Consider the following 25,473-nt stretch of genomic DNA (forward strand, 5'->3'; position numbering starts at 1 on the left):
AAACACCCTTACTGAGCACTTGCAAAGTCACTAACTTAGTGTTCCAGAGGGAGAGAGTGGGTGTGCTTTGTATCTCTGATTGTGAGTGGCCGGAAGAGAAAGATTTGTGAAGCAGTATGTAACCACAGGCATGTCTGTCATTCGCTTACTTGTACCCTCATCATTTCAGTCAACTAAAGCATAAAGTCTCTTACAAGAAGCCGTCCAAAAGGGAATGCTTGAGATTTATTACTAATATATAGATGATGTTACACCAAAGAATATAACTATTGTTTAATGTTTTCACTAACTTTCTTCCTGGACTTGAATTTTCTTGCTTTGAAATTATTTATGTTTTTATTAAAAATGTTTTTCCATACAAAACATTCTTTCCCCTCCCCCAAGTCCCTCAGACCCTCCCTGCCCACCCAGTTCATCTTCTTTCATGCCATGGTTGCTTTGATATATGGTGTACCCCAAACATTTTGGTACATGAATGAATGAATTCGTGAGCACACACTAGAAAATAAAATCGCCTCACTCATTTGTGGAGTCACTAATTGGTAAAAAATGTCAACTAGGAGGTGAGTGCCAAGATGTCATTGTGAAATAACAGTCTCTTACGTGTTTCTTTTCAAGAAAACATACACAGCTCAGGGTGGCAAACTCCTTTACTCCCACTGACTTGCGCAGTCCCTTGAAATAGAGCTCTCACTGAGGGTACACACACAGAGGGCACAGGCAGAGCATGGGACATTTGAGGACCATGATCTGCCTCCAATGTGGGAACATTCAGTGGCTCCTCATATAACATACATTTATTCATCTAATGAAAGGACAAACTCACTTGAGTGCATATCGAGTGTCCCAGTGCATCAGCTCCTAGGAACAGAGTGATACTTGCTGGCACTGAATGACAATTTCAGATACAGCATTTTTATTACTAATAAAATAACAGGAAAGAATGAGATGCATATTTATTTATCTATTATATAAAGAACTAGAAGAACTGTTTTCCCACTCCTGATGCTTTGAAACTCTCCACTCACCAAGACCCAGAACCCGGGGTTATGAGGACAGGAAGGACAATACCGAACTTGTTCACACTTAATTGTCTTTCTGGGACCAATTTTGGGATGCTTTTGTTAAGAATACTTTCCCAAAGATATAGTGGTAATTCCCAAAGAGTGGTCCACAAAACGCTCTGTTAATGATTCTCCTCCTGCCCATGAGTGGTTTGCAGTGCAGTAAAAGCTCATTGAATAAGAGTGAATTTGGGATTCTCATGTTTTGTTTTTTTGTTTTTTAAGCATATCAAAAGACTTAATATTTTGCTACATAAAAAAAGATCTCTCTATAAAAATATCCCCAACAGAAATCACACATTTCACTTTTGTTAGATTTACAGTGCTGGAATTAGAGCAATGGCTGCTGAGATAGTTCCTTAAGAGAGAGGAAAGGTTCATAGTCACTTCTTTAAGCTGTTGCTGCCGCTTTTCTGCCAAGCTAAGTTCAAGAAAACCACAGAGGGCCCAGAAACTCAGAGGTGAGAAAACTTGTCAGAAGCTCACAGCTTTTCACACAGTCTAATAGAGACTTAGCACTCGGCAGGTCAGTGCCACTGCGATTTGTCTCTGACCTAAGAGTTCTGGAGTTCTTCACATCAAACCCGCATCTTGCTGAGCTGAGATCAAACGCAGGAAGGTAAGGGCCTGTCAGCGATTTATCATGCCAGGGAGAGTGCTCAGGCCAGATGGGGCCACTGGGAGTGAAGCTGACATTCCAGCAGCTTCTCATATAGGACGGTCATGGAGTGAGAAGTAGTTTTGCTTGAAGAGGATTTCCATGCCAAGTGGTATTTCTTAGAAGAACTTGTTGCCAACATGGGGTTTATTTCACAATCAAGTACTACAAATACTTGTTTTCAACATTTTAATCCTAAGTAGAGATTTCTTGACCAAATAAACATTTGATAGTTTTCCCTCCCTCCCTCCCTCTCTTCCTCTTTCCCCTCTTTCCTTCTCTTCTTCCTCCTTCTCCTTGGAAAGTACCTATTTAAAAAAGAAGGAAGGAGGATGGGAAAAGAAAGGAAGAAAGAAAGAATGAATGAGCTTTGAGGTCTCAAAAAATTTAAAGTCTTTTTAAACGTTAGATGGAAGTTTCAGGTAACAAATAAAATCTATAAACTGCGACGCCTGGCATTTATTACTTCACTATCCTTTTAAGTCAAAGATGTTTTCAATGAATCATTGTAATAATATAAATAATATTACAGTCTAATTCCTGAGGTAGAAATGCATTTCATAGAGCCCTTTGCACATTTGTGTGTGTGTGTATGTGTGTGTGTGTGTGTGTGTGTGTGTGTGTGTGTGTGAGAGAGAGAGAGAGAGAGAGAGAGAGAGAGAGAGAAAATCATATATAAAATAGACATAATTATGCTGGAAATTATTTTATTTTCATAAAAAATTCACTAAACCTCTCCTTAACTGTGCCAACAGTATATGAAAACAATTGCTTTTTATTTATTGTCACAGGGAAATGAGAAGTCTTTCAATTATTGGTTCAAAAGACTTTCTCAGCCTTAGGATATCCAGCCTTTCTAGCACAGGGTGTTCACTTTGCAACATAAATGACAAGGACTACTCACTTGTAAACATGTACATTAATTTCTTATTCAGCCAGAGGTGCTAGTTGCCTTTTGGGCCTTTAAGTTTCTCTCTGATGAGAAACATTTCCGTAAGTGGGCCAGGCTTTCATGCCTGGAGTTAGGTTTATCCCGAGAGTGAAAACTCATGTCATTTCTAAGATGTCACTTTATTCATACATCAGGGTTATTCTGTCTGATGAAACTCTCCACCTCCGCCAAGAGTAAATTTTAAGTGCAATAATGAGATGCTATCTGCTCTATTTTTCACTGGGCATTCTTGAAACACATACGGTGACCCAAGAACATCTGGTTAAGTTTGCCAGATGCTATATCTAGTTAAATTTGATTTTGTTATTAAGTAACTCTCTGGTTAACCCAGGATTTCTAAGGGATTTGAAATATACATGGAATGAAGTTTTATTCATTTTTTCCCTTCTTAATAAATTCCCATGTTGTTGGCCATCCCGTACCTTGTTGAAACTGGCTACCCTAAACTGCTGGACAGAGGGCTTATGAGTCTTATTTGTGAACAGCAAATAGACACCCATTTATGCAAAATTAATTGGCATTAAAATGAAGGAAGATTCAAAGAATCCTTTCTAATTGTTGTACTGGGACTGCTGAGTGCCCTGGAAGGACTTGTCTTAACCTTAGCAATACTATTGAATAGATAGGCCAACCAGATCCATTGTAAAGACAGCTTAATCTCCTAAATGAATTGCTCCAACCTTCCAATTCAAAATCATACAAACAAAAACATTGAGATAAGCTGGGTGCTTTTCAAATGGGGACCCCTGTGGCTTTGAAAATAAACACTCCAACCTCTTTCCACTCCAACACCCACACCCACCAGCCTTTCTGATGTCCTCTATTTGCAAATGAACGGTCAATCCTGAGAAAGACAGAAGACTAATTAAACCCAGGGAAGATAGGCAAAGAACATTTGTTCCAAGCAGAAGACAAAAAGAAATCATGTTACATTGGGCTTACTGCCAGTGGTCACTGTAGCCCTCTCCCAAGCTTTTCTTCTCAAAGCCTTTTTCCCAGGCCACTGATCAGTCCCTTTCCGGCCAGAACTGTTTGAAGCATCCCTTTTTTACTCTGCTTTCACGCAGCAATAAGAAGGCCATCCGGGGAGCTCAGTTCATATGTGGGATGGCCTCTTCTATCTTTCCAGCTCTCTGTGATGGTTTGGCAATGGATCCAAAGTAACAATGGAGAATGAATGAATGAATGAATGAATGATCAAACACACAGAGAATATGGGTGATTAGAACACTCACAAGTTACGTTTTAAAGAAAGATTTGTTTTTTATGTGTACGGATTTGTTTGCCTACACGTATGAATGTATACCATGTGTGTGCCTGGAATTTTCAGAAGCCAGAAGATGGTGTCAGATCCTCTGGAACCAAAGTTACAGAGTGGAGAGTTAGCCACCATGTGGGTGCTAGAAACAGAACTCAGATCCTCTGCAAGAGAAACAAGTGCTCTTAACTTCTGAGCCTTCTCTTCAGCCCCAGCCCCTTGAATTGGTTGTTTACATCTGGAATCAAAAGCAATAAAACATGTCAGTGCTGACTGGCCCAGAATTTTCTGTCATCTAGTACCTTAGTCAGTATTACCCCTGAGCAGTGTTTCATCTTATGTGGTGTATGAGAAAACTGAGCCCTAGAATGCTTACATGACGTACCTAAGTTATGCTCTCTCATAATTGTTATGCATGTAGGAATTTAACCCATTGAGGATCTATGTGAAACATAGAGGGAGTGTGGGCACGTGCGCATGTATGCCTCTCTCTCTCTCTCTCTCTCTCTCTCTCTCTCTCTCTCTCTCTCTCTCTCTCTCTNTGTGTGTGTGTGTGTGTGTGTGTGTGTTCAGAGAGTGGGGAGAGAAAGAGACAGGGTGGGGGCAGGTGAGAGATTGAGATTCAATTAAAAACTAGGAAGGCCTCTAGGGGACCAAATCAAGTATAAGACTAAGACATGGCCTATGTCTGAAAGAACTTGGGAGAGCTAGGCCACAACTGAATGTCCTTTTCCGTGCTTGGAATTATGATCCAAGGGAATACAGGGTCAGTGCTGACCTGGATCACAGGGTTTCTGGGCTTTATATTGTGAATGACTTGAGATAGCACGGAGCTTTGTAAGCAGCACTGAAAGAGGTCAGGCATCTCTAACCCTTTCCCAGCTGATCTGGAGCTAGCTTTGTCCCCCTCAGGCTGGCCAAAATGAACTGTCCTCTGAAGACTATGACTGACGACTAATCAGACTGTCCTTCTGTTTCTCTGGTTTCCTCATGTCCTTTCACCTTCAGAGGGAGACCCTGGGGTTAGATGGCCATCAGAAGCTGGGTGTCTCCGCTGTCTCCCTGCCAGCATCCTGCCCCCCCCCCCCGAGTTGTTATAACAATGCCAGTCCTGCATGTTGGGCATGTGGTGCTCCATTTAAGATACTACCTTACAGTCAGCTCAGAGAAAGAATCGACTTTAACTGTTTCATTTGGTTTTTAATTTGTGTGTCCAAATACTTTTAAGAGTGTAGTTTCTTTATTTCTGGAAAGCCTATTCTCTTTTCTACCTTTTGATTTAGGAAACAGCATAAGTGACATTTAGGTCTCACACTGTTGGGTCCATTATTTAGAATTTTTAGTTGATTTTAAATTAGAATTGATGAATTAAGTCATGGCAAAGCAAGCTTGGTAAAAACCATGCTTTTGCCAATAAAAGATCACATTTCCTGAACAAAAGCCATGCCTCCACGATACCACAACATAGAATTTAAAGTGGAAAGTGCCATCAGTCATCTAGATTTTTTTCTATAATATGCCATTTGAAGAGATGGTGGAGATGGAGAGACAGAGACAGACAGAGACACAGAGAGATACACTGAGAGAGGCAGACACACACACATATATGTATATATGTATATGTATATATGTATGTATATATATATATATATGAGAGAGAGAGAGAGAGAGAGAGAGAGAGAGAGAGAGAGAGAGAGAGAGAGAGAGAGAGAGAGAGAGAGAGAGAGAGAGAGAGAGAGTTTTAACACTTCTTAGCCAGATGTTTTGGCATGAATCAAGGCATAGAATGGAAATCCTCACTTCAGTTCCAATCACGGAGGTAGATATTTGAAGAGAAGGTTTGATCTTCACTATCAGTCATCTAAATAGCTCTGTCTTTTTATTTTGTATTTGTAGACTCTTAGATATCAGTAAAATAAGCTGAGACACTTTGTCTAAATTAAGACTGTTTTTTTGCCTTTGTAATGCCCTCAAATTATTAGCTTCACAGAGCACTGCACTGCGTTGGCCACCAGTGCTTGGCTCTTAGTCATGAAACTCCAATCAACTATATCCACTGAAGCAGCATGTAGACCTGCAAGTGCAGGTTACTATGCACAGCCAGTCCTCAAACAACTGTTTGGTGTATTTAACTAGAAACCATTGAGCCTCTGTATACAAACTGGTGGATCTGCCTATTGATCCACTAACTGGTACTCAGCAGTGATGATCCAAATGCAATTCAGTGGCAAACTAAGTAATATGTAACTTCCCAAGGCACTGCATACTGCAGTGCTTAATGCACATAATTTAAAGCATTTACTATAAAAATAACAAAACGTTCCATTATTGAAATAAAACCTGGCAGCTGTGTCAACGGATTGATTGAGGATAGGAAAAGGTTTTCACCGAAATCCTATCCATACCTACTGTTTAGAAAATTCCTCCGAGTTTAGATTTCCCAGTTAGAGTATTACTCATGACTACCTCTGTCTATACTGTAGTCATGGCAACTGTTCTGTGAGCTGAAAAGGGTGCAAAGCCTGATTCGCCCCCCAGAACTGCTTCAGAAGTGGTTAAATGATGCAGCTTGCATGGCTAACGTGCACTGTTGAGTCTTCCCAGTAACTGATGAGATTAAAAAACAACTTAGTGCAACCACCAGGATGGTCTATCCTGTTGATAGCTAATGTAAATGTGTTATTCTGACCACCTTTCCTTAGGAACTTTTTTTTTTATCTTTTGAGCATATTCTCATATTTGCTATCTTAGGATATAGGAAAAAGCAAATGAAACTCAGAGACCTTTCATGAAGGAATGTGGAGAGAGGAGAACCTTTTATTTTAAGCTGTAGGTACATACATACTCTACCTCACTAATGGCACACCAGCCTTGTAAGGTAGATAGAGCTTCCTTTCTTTTCCTACTGAAGAGAAAGCAAAGCTTAAAGGTAGCTTGCTAACTTGCTCAGTGTTTGTAGGCACAGGCAGACGGGTAGTTAGTTACATGGAGACCTTTAACTCTTGTACTTCCTTTCTAGGGTGTTCTTTATAGAACGATGAAAAACCTACTTTCAAAGTTAGTGACTTCAGTCCTTGGTGACTTTCCTACTTTACACTGTTTTCCACACATAGGTACAATTCTCCTAACAGTCTTTAAGCACGGACAAATAAATAAAGTAACTCTTCATTTACCTTGGGGTAGGAAAGACAAATGGTCCGTGTGTGTGTGTGTGTGTGTGTGTGTGTGTGTGTGTGCGTGTGTGTGCGTGCTCATGTATGCAGGGTCAGAGGTCCACTTTGGATGTCTCCCTCAGTTACTCTGCATGTTTATTTTTTCAGTCTCTTTGTGAACCTGGAGTTCATAGATTGGCTGCACTGGCTAACCAGTGAGCTCCAGGGATCTACCTGTCTCTTCTCTACCTATTTCCATATTGAGGTTGCCAGCACACACTGTACATTTGGCTTTTACATGCATGCTAGGGATTCCCAACTCAGGTCTCCATGCTTGTGCAACAATTATTTTACTGTATGAAGTATCTCCCTAGTCTCTCACTTCCAGTGGTCTCTCTCTCTCTCTCTCTCTCTCTCTCTCTCTCTCTCTCTCTCTCTCTCTCTCCCTCTACCCCTCCCTCTCTCTCTTTTTGTTTTTTTGAGACAGGGTTTCTCTGTGTAGTCCTGGCTGTCCTGGGACTCACTCTGTAGACCAGGCTGGCCTCGAACTCAGAAATTCGCCTGCCTCTGCCTCCCAAGTGCTAGGATTAAAGGCGTGTGCCACTACCCCCGGCCCTCCAGTGGTCTCTTAAAAAATAAAGCTGTATAGCCCAACACGACTGCCTTGGATTGACATTACCATGCACGTGTGTATAGTCTTCTTGTGTCAGCTCAGTAGTACTGCCATATTCTCCACTCGCATATCTGAACATCTCTTCTGGAGACAATGAGTTGTCTGTTCCTTTATGGTTTGGGGAGGGCCACTCTGATTGGTGGAAGCGTTTGCTATGGTGCATTGTCCTTGTTAGGCTTCCTGAAAGCATACCTCTGGGAAGATGGTATTTCTGAGAGACGAAAGTCTTTTATAGGACATTTCCTTCCCAGGTGCTGAGCATCTAGGATGCTGTAAAATATTTACAGAAGGGAATTAGACTTCGGCACAGAGTTTTTTAAATGCTCTCTATGTAGTGCCTCTAGTAAAGTGCCAGCGTGAGTTTTTATTTTCATGCTCTTAGCCAGGAAGGCAAACTGTTGCCAAACAGCTGTGACTGGTTCATAAACACTTTGGCAATTGATGAATTTCTCTTGCTCAGCTTGGATACCCAGACTCTGTAGAGGAAGGGAGTGTGAAAAGGCACTTCACTCAACTCAGATATAGTCAGCTCCTACAAGCAGTCACTGGACACTCCCCTTTCCTTCTGCTCATCCCGAGCCAGCTCTCTGCGTCAAGCCATTGGGATAAGCTTGCTTTTGAAGTCTCCCTTGTAGCTGCTATGTAGATGTGCATGGTTTTAAGAGCACAAAACTATTCTTTAAGAAATCCAGAAAAAAAAAGTGCTATCAGAGGTTCATTATAGTCTGGCTGCAGAAGTTCCCTGGCAAAAGTTCTACACCTAGGGACAGCACAGATGGAAATGGCCGAGCATCTCATTTAAAGTTGTGCCACATGTCCTAATGTAAGCCAGGGTTTCCTGAATACATTGTGCCTTTAAAAAATTGAAATGTGAGGTAACTGTCTCTCTTTACTGGTTTTGCTGGAAGAAAAGGAACTTAGATACAAGTAAAATTCCTTCTGCTGAATAATTTCTAAGATGTCATATCAAGATTTCTAACAAACCCTGTGAAAGAAGCAGGGAGGGCTAGCTCAAGTACCTTACTGGCTATCCAGCTGGCTTTTCAAGTTGATATCAGCAAAAATTAAATGTAGGGAAAACACTGGCATGGGAATCAGAGCATGGTGGTTCTGGCTTCTGTTGTGCCACTCTCAGGCACACAGCCATCAACAAGATATTGGAGTATGAATATGTAAGTTGTGTCTAAGGCCCCTTCTAGCTCTGTGACCGTCTCTTCATAGCCAAACCCAGCTTCTATTAATATTCAGGTCAGACAAAGATACTCAGCAGTAAATATTAAAATAAAGCTTTAGTAGGCTTGGCTGTCAAAGCACTAGCTTGCCATACAGATGGTTATACAGTGGAAACCAAAGCCAGTTTTCCTGGGAGAAGTATGCGACAGAGTCCCAGCTGGCCTGGATTTTAGGACCCTTCTACCTAAATTTTATTATTCTTTTTGGTGTCTTCGTAGTCACCATTACATATTAAAACCTAGCTGTAGTGGGAAAATGGTACAAGCTACTTGTGAATGCAGAAGGTGAGTGAATTCAGCTGCTGTTGTCTAAATGGCTGTGAAACGTTCAAGCTCACGGAGGGTAGAGAACATTGTGCTTTATCACAACTTCTGATAAGCATTTAACCAGGCGCCTGCTGGTGGTGTGCCTGCTCTTTTGGACCTCAGATATAAACGAATGAGAATGGCAAGGCCAGTGGAAATGACAGTGGACTCCATCACAGCACCGTTTCTCAGTTAGTCCATAGGAGATTCCTAAGGTATACTTTCACGCTGTACCCCAGAAACTCATCCAGGAAGTGTCTGTCAAGGGGCAGGACGGGTCTGTGTCAGAAATGTCATATATGAGCCTTTTTTTTTGGTTACCAAGGCTGAGACCCTCAAGACAACACTGAAAGCTAGAAAAGTGTCTAGCAAGTCACTTGCTTGGTATTTAGCAATGAAGCCAGGATTAGAACACAAGCAGCCTTTCTCCCTGTTCCTTCTGCTTCTCCTCCCAACACATACTTCCAATGCTATCAAGGAAAATACTCACAGAAAGTAATATCTCCTTATATATAAACTCTTATGACAGTCTGTTGAAATTAAAATGTGGACTGGCTATGCTGCACAGTCACCAGTGGTTAGCTGTGGGAATTGCGTTCTCACTCGGCTTCTTAGACTGGATTGCAGAGAGCCAGCGAAGCACTTTTGTTCCTAAGGGCTATGACAAGATATTGGCATTGTTTTTAGGACACTAAAATTATATTCCGGTTAAAAACTGTTTAATTTAGACAAGAAACACACAAACAAGTATCCTAATAGTGTGCCATAATAAAGTAGGACTTTGAATTCAGACAAGGTAGAAAGGGAAAATAAGCAAAGCGAGATGATATTCAGTGTTGACTAAGGGACAGCTCATTTCAAAGGTGAGGCTAAGGAGTCTAAGAACCTTGTCTTTGAAGGGTGTTGTCTAGTTCTTACTGAAAGAAGGACTTGCTACCTATGCAGTGTCAACACAGAGCAAACTTTTATTGAGCAACTGCTAAGGCCACAGTTCCAGTATCAGAGAGCTATAAAAATAACAATGGCATGGTGGTGCAGTTGTCCTTAAGGAGCAAACCTCAAAGTAGGAACATGGATAACAGTATCACAGGCTAATATGATGGATAGATAGCAGATGGCGGAGGATCTTGGGAAGTCTTTTCTGAGAGGTTGTATTTGAACTGCGTTTTGAAAGAGTGCCATTATTTTAATATTTTAACAAGTAAAGAAAGGGAGTGGCATGGTTAAATATTCTGGCTCATAAAAGTTCATATCTTGTTAAAGAATTGCTGTAGTTTTAGTGTGGAATGTGGGAGGGCTGAGAGTAATAGATTGTCTGAATGTCTATATCTCTCCCAAATTTTTTGTGTTGCAACCCAAATGGTTACCTAGGCAACAGTATTAAAGGTGAAATCTTTGAACAGTGATAAGACAGAGTTTCCCATGAATGGGCTGTGTCCTTACAAAGGAGACCCCAAAACAGCTAACCTATCTATTCTGCTATGTGAGTACAAAGGAGGATAGGTGTCATCTGTGAACCAGAGAGTGGGTCCTCACTAGAGACTGGACCTGCTGGTGTCTTGATCTAGCTCTCAGAGCTGTGAGAACTGAGTCCCTGTTGTCTGGAAACCACCTGCTTTATGATGTTTTGTAGTAGCAGTTGAATAAATTTAGAGAGGAGCTTAAAACTGCAGGATTTAGGGCACTATCTGCCCATTGGTTTATGCAAGGTTGCTGGTTCTTTCCAGAGGCACCGACTCCCACCGTATTTAGGTATGAACACGTACTCGATGGAAAATATAGTGTTGGGAGTTCAGCATGAGATGATGTTCTTCTGCATCGTTCTGGCTTAGGCATAGGAGAAGGACTGGCTGGGACAGATCAAACAGGAAGAAACACAGAGGTTATTGCTTAGGACAGTACAAATGCTACTCACAGGTTATGCAGCATGGCAGAAACACATTTGTTACTGCCGTTTCCAGTACCACACTGCACTGAGCAGAAGGTAGCTGGTTGCTCAGCTTTTGGACTCCAGATCCATTTCGCTCCTGGATGCTGGGAGGTTCTTTACATTCCTGAGCCTCAGCTTCCTCATCTGTAGAACAGAAAGGACACATTTCATTTGGCAGCCCTGAGCATAAAGTATCTAGAACCATGCCTGTACAGCCTATTTATGCAAATGTTAGAGTCCAGTGTTCCCTTGATAATCATGTTTTATGTTTGACTTTACAGTGAATTGACTAGTTATATTATTTTTCTCCTGCCTTGGCTGAACAGAATACAGATCTCTTTAAAGTATCAGCTTGGCAAACAAAAGGAGGAAGTCCAGGAATGCTGAGTAGACTGGAGAGAGCTTTGCCAACAGACCTACATTCAAGTTTTTGCTCTGGGAATTACCTGTGGCATGAGTTTGGGCTTGAAACACAAATCATTGTTTATTCTATGGGAAAGTAAAATAGTGCCTACATCACAGATTTGACATCTAAATCGAGTGAGATAGTGAGAGTTCTCAGTACATTTTGGGTAACTAATTCTACTAGCTGTTCTGGTTTGGTTTTTGTGGGTTTCTACTATCCATGCACTTCATACTAAAACCAAGTGCCTTCTTGGATTATTATTATTATTTCTCTTTCTGCAGGTTGCTTTACTTTTCAAAGTGTAGTCACGACCATGTCTAGATTCCCAACACAGCTCTTTAAGAACGTGTGCTTTAGTAGTCCTGCCTCTTCAGCTGTGCACTCAAAGATCCTTTCTCCAGAAGTATGGCCTGTTGCTTCTGACAGACAGATGTGGTTGCTTTGGCTGGGTTTCAGGGAAGCACACAAGTTACCCCTCTGATATTATTATATGCAATTTGAATATAAAACATATCATTTTGGTTGGAATTGGGGAAATAATTCAGCAAATATGGTGCTTGATTTGCAAGCACAAGGTTGTGAATTTGATCCCCAGAACCCATTAAAAAAAATCTAAGCACAATGGTGTGACTTTGTAACCCTAGCACCGGAAATACAGAAACTGGTGGCTCCCTGGAACTTGTTGGCCAGCCAGCCTACCCTTCGTGATGGGCTCTAGGATAGTAAAAGTCCCTGACTCCAAAAAGAGTGGAAGATGCCTGAGGAAATAATCCTCTGGCTTCCACATTCACATGGGCTTGTGTATGCACACGCACCTGTAGACATGAACGCACCACACACACACATGCACACACACACACACACACACATACACACACACACACACACACACACACANACACACACACACACACACACACACACACACACACACACACAGATCATTTATAAGCATGTGCCTAGGTGCATAGGAGATACTCAATGAATCCTTCAAAATGTTGCTAAACATTGCATGAATTCAGCAACAGCTGGGCTGGCCTCCCCCAGCCACGGCACTACACACATCGGGTTGAGAGTAGGGTTAGTCTTATGCACCAGTGCCTAGCGTGGTGCCTAACATGAAATAGATGCATATAGTAAATGCTTGGACCAAAAGGAGTAATGATAAAGGAGATAAGGAATAGGTACCAACGGCCTCCCCTAACCTTTTTGTTCTCTCCTTTTCCCTCATTCTTTTCAGTTCCGCTCTTTCTCATAATAAACAGTGTCATGGATCCCTTAAGTATCCTAACTGTTACCTTTTAAAGAAGATAATACTTCTTTCATTTTCTCCCCACAAAAATGAAAAGTGACATGCCTCTATTATAAAGAAATGGCCTCAGCAACTTCTGGAAAAGCAGTAGTGGTTAATCAGTTACTTTTTATTTAAATACATATGCTTAATGCTGAATTACATTGTAAAACTCTCAGGGTGATTTATGGTCTCAGTCGGCCTTAATTAACATCCATTCCAGGGGAATAGTAAATGGGAATGGCCTTCACAATTGAGGGCGAACAATGAACTCTCTGGGTGTTGTCCAATTTGTAACATGATTTACATGGAAGCCAGCCCTTCCTTTCTTGGGGTTATCCCTTTTTCATCTGGTGTTTAGGACGGGTTATATATAATCCATAGATAGGAACATTTGCTGTCAAATACGCTGGCTGATTTAGAGCTAGGCCACTAAATGGTCACTATTAATAAAGAGGGAGGGAGAGAGAGAGAAAAAAATTCTCATCTGAGACTTTGCAGGGATTCCAGGTTCTTGCTATGTGTCATCGCTTGTCCAGCCCATGGCGGTTTTACGAAGTGACCATAATGAAAGTCAGATTGAATGCACAGGATACATACATTTAATCAACAGCCATTGGAGCCTGGAGTGCTGCAAGAGTTATAAGAGCCCTGTGAATGCAAATTTATGGTGAAAGAATCCAAGGGGCGGGAGGAGATGGATGTCTGCTGAATGGTACTACCTGACACGGGACACCAAAAGACTTTCCAGAGCGAGGGATTTCAGTGTAAGGGTTGGCTTGTAAAGCTGCCAGCTGCTTGGTTTCAAAACTTGAAACATTTCCAAAACCTTAGACAAGGCACTTTATACACGCACTAGAGTAAATACTCTGGTTTTACTACCAATTTAAATGTGCTCAGTTTACAGTAATGAGCTTGTATAGGCATTACCTTGTTTATAGAAAGTGGAACAGGAAGAAATGAACATTAACCAGGACCGGTAGCAGTTCCCATTGCCTTCTGCAACACGGATGGACGAATGGCGAGTATTGTTTCTTCCAGTTTAGAACTATGTCACAACTGATACTGGTGTGTGTGCTTGGCTTTGATGTCATGTTGCTCCAACAGAGTCCCAGATGCTGTCATCCAACCAGCTTCTATCAAAGCCACCCACTAGACTGTGTCTTACTATTTTTAGTATAGCAGATGCAAGTAGCACAGTTAGGAATTATGGGGCAGTAGAGTATACATAATTGGTTTTGTTTTAGCCAAGCCTGCTTTCTACAAGTGATTTGGTCTCAGGAGTCATTTATTTCCTCTTAACAATTATTTGCATATGATTTGATGTGGATATGGAAGCCCTGGTCTTTGTCTCTTGTAATAGTGAGTCAAGACCCTCTTTGGCCCTCTTACTGATGGGACCATATGCCAAAGGTAGACAGATGTGTTTAGACTGAGAGACATAATGCCCTTGGCCTAGAGAAGAAGGAAAACAAACCTAGGAGACCCCAGCAAGCATGGTGTCTAGAAGAGAGTAGACACTCAACAAATATTGGTGAAAGAGATAAGAAGCACAGAGAAGGGGGAGAGCAGGGCCTGCTATAAAAAGAGACCATAGAAGCCCATGGCTAAGAGGCACAGCCTCTCGAGGTCAACTGTGTTTCGATTTTTAGAAAAGAAAAATGAGAGGAGAGGCCACATAGGAAAATTCTAAGGTTAACAAACCAGGAAACATGGGCAGGATGGCATTGCTATTGATGATAATAGAGATTTATTAGGAATTATGAAGAAGAAAGAAAAATTTCTGAGTCCCATTGACCCTCACGTCCTTTGGGTACATTGCCCACATGCAGTGTAAAACTTCTGATCTCCAGGGTCTGGCTCCTGGTCTTTATTTTTCCATGTCTTTGCATGGCTTCTCACTCTTTGGGACCAAGGACACAGACTTATAACTATCAATATGACACTACTCAAGCATGAGCATGCTCCTGCAGTTTCTCCCTCACCGTGGAGAGTATTAACAAAATGCAAACACTGCCAAAGCCAAGGGCCTGCCTGACTCAAGCCTACAGCTAATTAAGAGTTCTCATAGCATGATTATTATATATGCCTGACAGCTTTTATTTGCTTGTTTTCATGTTCCAGACTCTCTGTTTGCTGACTGGTCTTGCTTTAAAAAAAAAGAAAAGAACAAAAACAAAAAACAAACAGATTTTCATGTTGAGAAAAATAATTCAGAATGTCAGTGCTTATGTTGTGAGTTCTCCTGGGAGGTGACATCTCTTTGTCATTGTGTTCCCTCTTTCTGTCTGTTTCCTCACCTCTCACTCTTGAATATCTTGCCTAGTCATTTATTGCCCTGATGTATTTATTTCCTATCTCCCTGTTTCCTTGACTTTAAGCCATGAGTTTCCCCTCTATTCATTTAGTTACAACATCAAATCCGGGAGATTGTTTTGGGGCCTCTTCACTATACTTAAAATTTTTTTCTGGCATTATTTTAGTGACTTTATGTATCATTGGAAACATCTTTTTTCTCCCATGATATTTTCACCCCATTTGTTCTTTATAAATGTGGGATTAATTGATAAACCTGAAATTTGTTTCTCTTTTGGCATGGCTTCCTATTTTTATGACTGGCTGCTTCTCATGTGGTTTTAGATTTACTTGCTATTGTTTGTATGGATTTCCATGATTCCTGAGCCTTGCTCCCCTCTGTGTTTACCTCCTACCCTGAGGAGGAGGATGTTGTGGTAGGGGATGATGTTGAAGAGTCAGAGGAAGCTCAATCCTGTGAGCTTTCTGTAGGACCAGGGACTTGGCAGTGGGAGGAAAAGCTAAATGTGCCTTTCTTCTCTGCCACACTTGAGCCTGGAAGGATATCAGATGGTCCTCAGAAGGGGGCTGTAATCAAAGAGAGCCTGCCAGGCCAGCGGAATCATTTTATTAGGGATAGAGTTTCTGTCTTCTACCTTCCCTGACTACCCCAGGTCACCCTCCCTCGTTATTTCTTGTCTCCTGGAGTATTCTTCTAACATTTCAGCCACACTATCGCCCAATACCTCCCTTCTCTGTAGAGAACATTTGCTATGCTTATCTCTGCTGTCCATCTTGGCACTAAATCACAGAATGCCTTACATCATTTAACTTTCCTGAAAGCAGTCTCATCTGTGAAATATTATTATAAGTCCCAGAACAGTAGAGGATACATCTTCTTTGAGTTTTCAGTAGTACTTACAAACAAGTTCAGGCTTCCTTTAATAAAGATTGTATAGGACTTTATTTTTCTTTAAAATAAAATTTTTGCTTAATTATTCCCACCCCCCCTTAGTTCCAAATTATGCTATTTATGTCTTGTCAGTTTATTTGGCAGGGGAGGATGTTAGAGAGAGTTGTGCAGATCTCTTAATCTTATAAGTCATTGCATTGCAAGCACAATCCATAGCTTTTCACTTTTAGACTTTTTTTTTTTTAAAGCAAGTACTTTTTAATTTCTGTGTTTGGGGAGGTTAGAAATTGTTGCTGGAAATAGTGACATGAGAGTGATTTAATCAATGAAGGAAAGCATGTCCTATAAGATTCTGTCACAGTGCAACTTGGACAAATATGTACAAATGTGCACATATGTATATTACTACTGTATATATGTGTGTGTGTGTATTTCAGTTTCTAGGGATTTTTCATAGTATGTCAATCATATATTAATCTTATATGCTAAAACTGTGTTAAATTTACTATCCTGTTTTTGTAGATTTCTTAGGAATTTCTATATAAATAATCATGGCATTTCTAAAGACACTTTGTTCTCAGTCTCTGCCTTATTGTGTATGTGAATATATAATCGTCTGCTGTCGTATGCAATGTTACAGTAGGAACGAGAAATACTGGAGTAGATATCCTTATAGCTGTTACTGTTAATAATGATCAAGAACGGCACTCTGAAAATGCACAGAGAGCTAAAGAAAATCACAGAACTAGATTTTCTCTAGCAGCAAATACAGGTGCGAGTTCTAAGAACGGTAAGCTAACCCACTCAGCCCAACGGGATGCTCAGAGAACAGCCCGCAAGATGGACCACATCCAGGACCACAGACACCGTTTAACAAATTCCAAACAGTAGAAATAAGACAAATATGCTTTCAGACCGCAGAGGGATTGAACTAGAACAGAAAGATAGCTGTTCAGTCACACCTCCTTGTAATGCCTGGAAGCTAAACAGCATGACTCTAAAGTACACCAGGGCCAATGGAAAATCTCAAGAGAGAGTGAAAATATTTTGAACTAAATACAAATAAAGCATCAAAAATATTATTGAATGTATATATTAAAAGAAAATTAAGCTTCTGTTTTAGGAAACCAAGGAATGAAGAACTATGTAAGTCTAGACTAAACAGAAGAAAATAATTTTAAAAAAGAGATAGCAGAAATGAACTAAAAAAAATTTTAAAACTCAGTAAGTACCAAACTGCTAGCCTAGCTAGCCAAAGTGAGAAAATCCAAATTACTGTATTAGGAATGAAAAAGGATACATTTTAAATTGTGAAATTAAAAATTAAAAGAAATAAAAGTATTATGAAGAGATGTGGACCCACAAATTTGATAACATAAATGAAATGAACAATTCTTTTAAAGTTGCATTCAGCCAAAACTTAAACAGGGAAAAATAAATTTAAATAACCTAAATGTATCCAAGAGATTGAGCTGGTAATTAATAAACTTAAAAGCTTCAAATCCAGATGTTTTGTATCAACATATACATTCTTAACATTCTATTCTGGAAGGTAGAATGAGGGGAACATTAATTTATTTTATGGGGCTATCATTATCCAAATACCAAAACTATATAAAGACTTTATAAGAAAAGAAAACTATGAGCTTGATTGCCAAACATTCAACAAAAATGTTAGCAAATTTGAGTCTAACAACATAAGAATAGACACCAGTGTGCTTCCTGACCAGTAAACTGATAAAGAAAAACAAACAAACAAACAAACAAACAAACTGCATCATCATGTCACTACAGGAAAATGTTTGACAAAATCTTTTTTTAATACAAAAATTTTTTAATTTATTTTTTTTAATTTATTTACATTTCAAGTGTTATCCCCTTACCCGGTTTCCCCTCCTCCTGGAAACCCCCTATCCCATTCCCCTGCCCCCTCTTTCTATGAGGGTGTTCCTCTACCCACCCACCCACCCACTCCCCCCTCCCCACCTTTGATTGCCCTATACTGAGGCATCTATATCTTCATAGGACCAAGGACCTCTCCTCTCTCCTCCCATTGATGCCTGACAAGGCCATCCCCTGCTACATATGCAGCTGGAGCCATGTGTACTCCTTGGTTGGTGGCTTAGCCCCTGGGAGCTCTGGAGGGTCTTATTGGTTGATATTGTTGTTCTTCCTTTGGGGTTGCGATCCCCTTCAGCTCCTTCAGTCCTTTCTCTAACTCCTCCATTGGGGACCCTGCACTTAGTGCAATGGTTGGCTGTGAGCATCCAACTCTGTATTTGTAAGGCTCTTGCAGGGCCTCTCAGGAGACAGCTATATCAGGCTCCTTTCAGCAAGCATTTCTTAGCATCCACAATAGTATCAGAGTTTGGTGACTGTATCTGGGATGAAACCCTGACAAAATCTTAATACCCAGTCAAGACAAAACATCTCTCAATAAACTAGGCGCAGAAAGAGAAGTTTCTCCACTTGATAAAGAACATTTATATAAAATATAGAACAGTCAGTATATTTAATGGTGAGAAACTAGATACTTTCATTCTTAAGACTGGAAGAAGGCAAGGTGTCCCCTACTGTCAATCATCTTTAATATTGTAATGAATTCCTAGTTAGTCAATAAGCTTAGAAAAGGAAATAAAAGTATATAGTCTGAGAGGGAAGAAATGAAATGGCCTTTGTTTATGGATGAATTGATTGTTGTAAAATCTCTAGGACACTACCCCTGACTCCAGAATAGGAAGATTCTTAAGACGAATGAGAGATTGCAAGGTTGCAGGAGCAACCTTTCTATAAGAAACAAGCACTGGAACCTAAATTTTAAAATATACAGTACCATTGTGGGAATAGGCAGATGAGAGAGCTTGGCTTCAGTATTTTTAGAAAAGTCTATTCTTTATAAGCCATAGTTTAGCTAAAGTAATTCAAAAGAGATTTAAACAAGTGGAGAGATATCCCATGGATAGGATGACTTAGTATGTTAGAAGTCAGCTCTTTTTACCTTGATCTATAGATTAAATAAAATCACAAAAGTTTTATTAAGTAACTTTGTAGCCATCAGCAAACAGATTCTAAGGTGAATGTGGAAAGGCAAAAGACCCAGGGTAGTTAACTATTCAAAGAGGACAAAGTTGGAAGGCTAGCGCTATCCAACTTACGACTGACTAACTAAAAAGGTAGTACTGAGACAGTATGGTCCAAGAAAAAGTCAGTAAATAACAATATTTGTAGAGGCAAAGATGATGGCGCTAAGACATACATTGGCAAGCTCACTTCAAGGTAGAAGGCTGAAACATAGATTTCTCAGTTATCATAGGACAGACAGATACACTGTTGAGTATAAAGATAAACATCCCATTTCACAGGATTGAGATGAAAATCACAAACAGAGAGATGTCTCTAATAATTACTAAACCAGGGCAAGAAAAGCAAAGCCGATAGTAAAACTAGGTGAATGATTTTGTCTAGCAGGACAGGTCAAGCTGGAGGTGGGATCACAGAGAAGCACTCAGGAGCCTCAGTGGTACTAATAGTCTAGAGTGTGGATGATGTGTTCATAGTGTGTTCCAATATGATATAGCTCAGCTTGTGCTTTTGTTACACAGATCCTTTTGTATAAAATGCAACAGAATGTAATAAAAACGTCTTGCCCAAATAAAGTCTTCATTCTTCAGTATGTTTGAGATTTTTGTCTTGGTGCAGACGTATTATATTTCTAATCTTATCTGTAAAGATGTTAGACAGTGATTCATGTCCCCTCCCGACAGACATTCCATTCATAACATTAATTAAGAGCCCACCATGTCCAACAACGACCTGTAAAACGTCAGTGGGACTTTTCACAACCATCAAAAGTTAACGTTCACAAGCTAATCTGTCCCATCCTCCTAGGAACCTGACCAGGGCAGGTTCCTTCTTTTATGGGCCGTCTGTTTCTTTTGCCTTCACTCACAGCACAAAATTATGTTAAAAGTGCATGCTTGTCATTTATAAAGAAATTAAGCAATAGTCAGACTTTTTTCTACTTTAAAGCCTCCAGAGGGGGAAATCCACACCTTTCCTTACACTCACCATGAAACTCACAACACCGTAAGGGAGAATTTCCTAGTATCTTGCTAACATGCCTTTGAGTGGAAATAACATGAAAAACATTAAATTAAGCATTTTTGGCAACGCAGGTCCATATTTTAAGTTAGTCTTTGAGTTGTTTTATTTTCCACAAACTGAACTTTTAAGGATACTTTGGCAAAAAGGAAAGTGTTGAGCCATTTATTTCTTCAGTCAAAAAGTTTGTTTTGAGCTGGGCAGTGGTGGCGCACGCCTTTAATCCCAGCACTTGGGAGGAGGAGGCAGGTGGATTTCTGAGTTCGAGGCCAGCCTGGTCTACAGAGTGAGTTCCAGGATAGCCAGGGCTACACAGAGAAACCCTGCCTCGAAAAAACAAAAAAGTTTGTTTTGACATTTTATAGTTAAAAAAAAAAGAAGGCACTAAAAGAGGACTCAACATTTTAATTTTAAATAATTCTATTAACAATAAGATGAATGCTAGTGTTAAATTTTCACCCAGATTTCTCTAGTAATATTAAAAATCAGAAATTTGACCTTGGCATATTATTCTCTAACGTTAAAGTTTTAATCATAGTTTATCAATCGTCTCTCTATTTCTTCTCTTCTCGTCTCCCTCCGGTCCAGGAGCTAGTCCATGGTGACATGATGCAATCAGTTTTTGTGGCTTATTACTCCTCTCCTCCTTTATGATCCTGGCTCTGTAGAATAGCATGGGCAGCTCTTTGTTGGGTGTTGTTGAATTTAGGTTAGCCAGAGTTCTGTCCTGATTAAGCCCATGTTGAGTCTTTGGGGGAGAAACGCTGTAGATGAGACCTCACACTTCTTGGACTCCACACGAGAGGCAGACTGATAGCAATTTGTCTCATCACTTCTGTCAAGTCTGATCTCAGAACTGCGTGGTGTTTGCAAGTAGTAGTTTTCTCTTTGCAAGACATATGTATGGAAGGAGATTCTTGAGGTGTGAACCTCCACGTTCTCATTAAACCTTTCCCTGCTGATTGCTCCTCCAGTGGAGATTAATGCGGTGTCTGGGAGATGCAGGGTCCAAATCCCCTGTTCCTTCACACCTGCTACCTGGAATCTGACTGAGAGAATTTTACTTCTTACTTGCTTATTTATTAAACTATATCACTAAATACCAGATGCCCTTGTCATTCCATGGGTAATAACCTGTTACTATGACTAGTTATTCTGAGTAACAAAAAAAGAAGTTTTAGGAATAAAACTACAAACCCTGAAACTAGCAGTGTAGGTCCAAGTAATGTAAGAATTGTGGAGCTGGAGGAACAACTGTAGCTCAGAGCTGAGTGTGAGTGTGGACACAAAGGAGGACACTGGAGTTCTAGGAGAGACTTAGATCCCGTTATTGGCTGTTGGGAACCTCTTCATAATATCAACACTGTATACCAAGAAGAATAGTCATATGCACTTCTGATTCAAATGAACCCTTTCTAATATTTTTAGCAAGGTTTTATATTTTCAGTGATTTTTGAAAACTGTAGAGTGAGAATAACGGGCTGATGAGAACAAGGGAAGAACTGAGGCATGGGAGGGGACACTGCCATTCCATACTGACCCCAGCTGGTGGGTGTCGGGTTGTTAACTGAGGCAAGCCCGGTGGGTGAGCACAGTCACCTGCATAGCAGCTGCCACGAGCAATGGAGCAATCGGGAGCATCTCCCTCATCTCAAGTACTGGGTCCAGATTTCTAAATACAGCTCTGCTGGGTTGCGCTAGGTCAGTGCTTCTGGTTCTTCCTGCTCCTGCCTTCTCTCGGTGCAGTCTTCCCAAGAAGCGCCAAGGCTCATCATTTTGTAGAGGAGATATCCCCTTTTAAATAGTATATTTATTTATTTATTTATTTAGTATTATAGTTTAAAAGCCTTTCATTTTTGGTTTTTATAAATGTTGTATCAAGTAAAGTTTACTCATAGATATCATAAAAATAAAGGAATTATCATATATATTTCTATTAAAACAAGATGGCTTGGTGCCTTGGTAGCCTTCTTATACAATATTAAATGATTAAAATCTTATTGAGTGATTTTTCTCCTCTTTCTCTTTATTTGGGGGGGGTACTGTTGTTTGCTAACAAACTTTTTTCCCATTTTGGAGATCAAATCTTGGATTATGTACATGAGGCAAACATTCTATCACTGAGCTATAATACCACAGGCTAATTCTTTATGTTTAGAGTTTGAGAAAATTTATCTTAGAGGCTCTTAAACAAAGAGTTTAGTAGATAGCCCCTTGCACCCTCACCAATACGTCTCAAATGTGTCTCTGATCTGAGGATCGGGAAGCATCTTTCTCGGTTAATTACCCTCTGTCCCATGATAAAGAAACTTAATTCTGAATTCTTAACTCTGTTCAATAAAAGGTTAAAAAATATGACCAAGATGATGTCTCTGAACTGTTTTCTTAGCTTCTTGACATGTCTGACTGTGGTCATTGTAACTGGGGAACTGAAGGACAGTCAGATCATGGTGACTGACTCCTTTCTACACAAGCCTATGAGTTCATTTGCTTATTTTTATTTTTTTAAGCATTAACAGAAAATCTTTGGTGCACGATGATGAAATCAGTCCTCAAATAATGAACTAGCACAATGTTTCAAGATGCAGGGAAAGTTAGACAATTTTAAATTCCTCCAGTTTCTCTTATACTTTTTACGTGATCAGTGGATTTAGAAGTGCTAATAGAAAAAAATGAGTTTTGTCTTATCAAAATGTAAGGGGTTTGGTTTGGTTTGGTTTGGTTTTTGATGGGTTAAGGCACTTGCTGTCAAGCCTGGCTACCTGAGTTTGACCCCTGGAATCTGCATAGTGGAAAGAGACAACAACCCCCCACAAGTTGTCTTCTGATCTCCACACATGTGGCACAGTGGGCCCCCATGTATACATACACACAGGAAGAAAAATAAATGTTAAAAAAGAATAAAAAATAATTTTCTACTTGATCTTTAGGAAACCTCCAAGAAATAATGAAGGTCATGCAACCCTTAGAAATATACTCCATAAGAAAATTTTAAAAGTAAACCTGAATCCAGAAGACAATGGTGTTATTTCAAACACTAAGGAGTGGGACACTGGAAAGAGCTCTTTAAAACCACTCTCAACTGCAAGACAAGCATGCCTCTAATAAAATCTTAGACCAGTTTGAAAGTTCTAGAAGCCCTTTGGTTTTGCTAACACATGTGCCTTGTGACTTGTTTAACTTACTAGTCAGACTAGTTATAGTCAATTTTTAATTGAGCTGACTATAATTAGGGAAATACTTATTCAAGCATGTTCCTTAAAGATTCCCTCATGCTTCCAACAGAGAAACTGGTCCGAATAACCATCACTTTGACCCAGAGTTTTACCCCTGTAGATAATGGCTAGAAATTGGATACCAATAGTGTTAGCCTTGGTGTGGGACTGTGCTCCAGATGCTTTGTATTTACTGATGGAAGGGCGCTCTAATTGGTTGACACGTTCACTGAAGTAAAGATTCCTCCTACTTCATCTTTGGATGAAGCAGCTGTCATGGGAATATATTCCTCCTGCTTTAGGAGGGAGGTTGAACTTGATACTGCTCTGAAAGTCTTTCAACACTTCAGAATCTATGTCTGTATCTGTAAGGGAATAGAAGTGGTGTTACCACGGTGCCTCCATATTGCTTGTCTTCTGATCTCCCAGATCTCATATCCCATTTTCTTGTGTCCCTTCTGTAGATCTTTATTAACAATGAATGGCAGAACTCAGAGAGTGGGAGAGTGTTCCCTGTCTGTAATCCAGCCACAGGAGAGCAAGTGTGTGAAGTTCAAGAAGCAGACAAGGTGTGTATTGCTTAGAAGATGCCTTGTAGAACAACCACCAATAACAGCAAAACAATGAAAATGTGTTCTAGATGCCAACTTAGGTTCAAAGCATCATTTCTTTGATGACAGCATGTAGGGCTTGTGTGTGTGTGTGTGTGTGTGTGTGTGTGTGTGTGTGTAGTATTTCTCTTCAGTTGTTCCTCTTCCTCTTTAACAGGTGGATATAGACAAGGCAGTGCAGGCAGCCCGCCTTGCCTTCTCTCTTGGTTCTGTGTGGAGAAGGATGGATGCTTCTGAAAGAGGACGTCTGTTGGACAAGCTTGCAGACTTGGTGGAACGGGACAGGGCAACTCTTGCAGTAAGTAAAATAAGAAAGCAGTTATGTTTTTACTCCAAAATGACCACTCAGCTGGAAAGTATTCTGTGAAGTGTTGTCAGATAGGGAGCCTAGGGAAGGGTAGAGTATATATATATATATATATACATACATACACACACAAAGTTTGAGAGGTCTTTGGGGAAGCTCTTTGTGGCATTTTGAAGGAAAAAGACATAGCATTGCATCACTACTAAGGATCTTCCTTTCTCATTTTCTCACACCTCCCACAAGCAAAGCAAAACACATCCACTTGACAAGCAAAACAAAAGCATCAAGGAACAGGACCTCCAGGCTGTTTGTGAAAGACAAATGCCAAGTGGCTCTTTTGCAGATCAAATAGGAAAAGAAAGATGTGTACCCTCATACATTCTACTTCGTTTGTTTTGCCAGTTTTTAGAATTATGATAGAGACTGCCATTTCTTTTCACTAGAACAATCACACGTACACACACACACACACACACACACACACAAACACACAGCACACATAGGAACTTCTTATCTGATGGATTTTGTTTTTTGCTGCTGTTGTTTTTAAAGTAAAAGTTATTTTGAGGACTGGAGTGTTGGCTTAGCAGTTAAGAGCACACCTCTTTCAAAGGACCTGAATTAGATTCCCAGCACTCACATAGGACAGTTCGTAACTGCCTGAAATTCCAGATCCAGGGGATCAGACCTCTGGCTTCTGTGGGCATCTGTATTTATGAGCACTTATGTGCACCCGTGCACATACACATGCACAATTTAATTAATAAAAAAAGAAATCTTTTCTAATTACCTAGTTTCTTTGAGAATGAAGACTTTCTGGAGCTAAGGAGCACTTAAGAATGTAGACTGTGTGAGCCACGGGTCCATTCTTGGATGGTTCTCAATTGGTTATGAGTCTACATTCTCTCTCTGCTTTGTAGACGTTGGCTCTCTGCTAACTAACTACATAGAGAACTTATTATCCAATTTGTGAATATATAAATGTTTTTAGAAGGACTTGGAACCTATTGAATCTTCTTTTATAAAAGTGAGCCAGTGTAGTGACAAGCAGCATTTAAAAATGAACTTGGTTTTGTACAGTAAGTAGGTGAGCTGTGTTGTCATCAGCA

The 25,473-nt window shown here is 40.2% G+C and overlaps 1 protein-coding gene across 1 annotated transcript in view; it reads left to right on the top strand.

Moving 5' to 3' along the window:
• Aldh1a2 (aldehyde dehydrogenase 1 family member A2) overlaps positions 1-25,473 on the top strand; it is a 79,888-nt gene that overhangs the window by 12,906 nt on the left and 41,509 nt on the right. Inside the window, exons 2-3 of the mRNA XM_021171467.2 lie at positions 23,911-24,015; positions 24,215-24,355. Coding sequence (XP_021027126.1) covers positions 23,911-24,015; positions 24,215-24,355 — 246 coding nt within the window. The remainder of the gene's footprint in view (positions 1-23,910; positions 24,016-24,214; positions 24,356-25,473) is intronic.

The sequence above is a fragment of the Mus caroli genome, chromosome 9, assembly GCF_900094665.2.
Source record: "Mus caroli chromosome 9, CAROLI_EIJ_v1.1, whole genome shotgun sequence".
NCBI classification, from domain to species: Eukaryota; Metazoa; Chordata; class Mammalia; order Rodentia; family Muridae; genus Mus; species Mus caroli.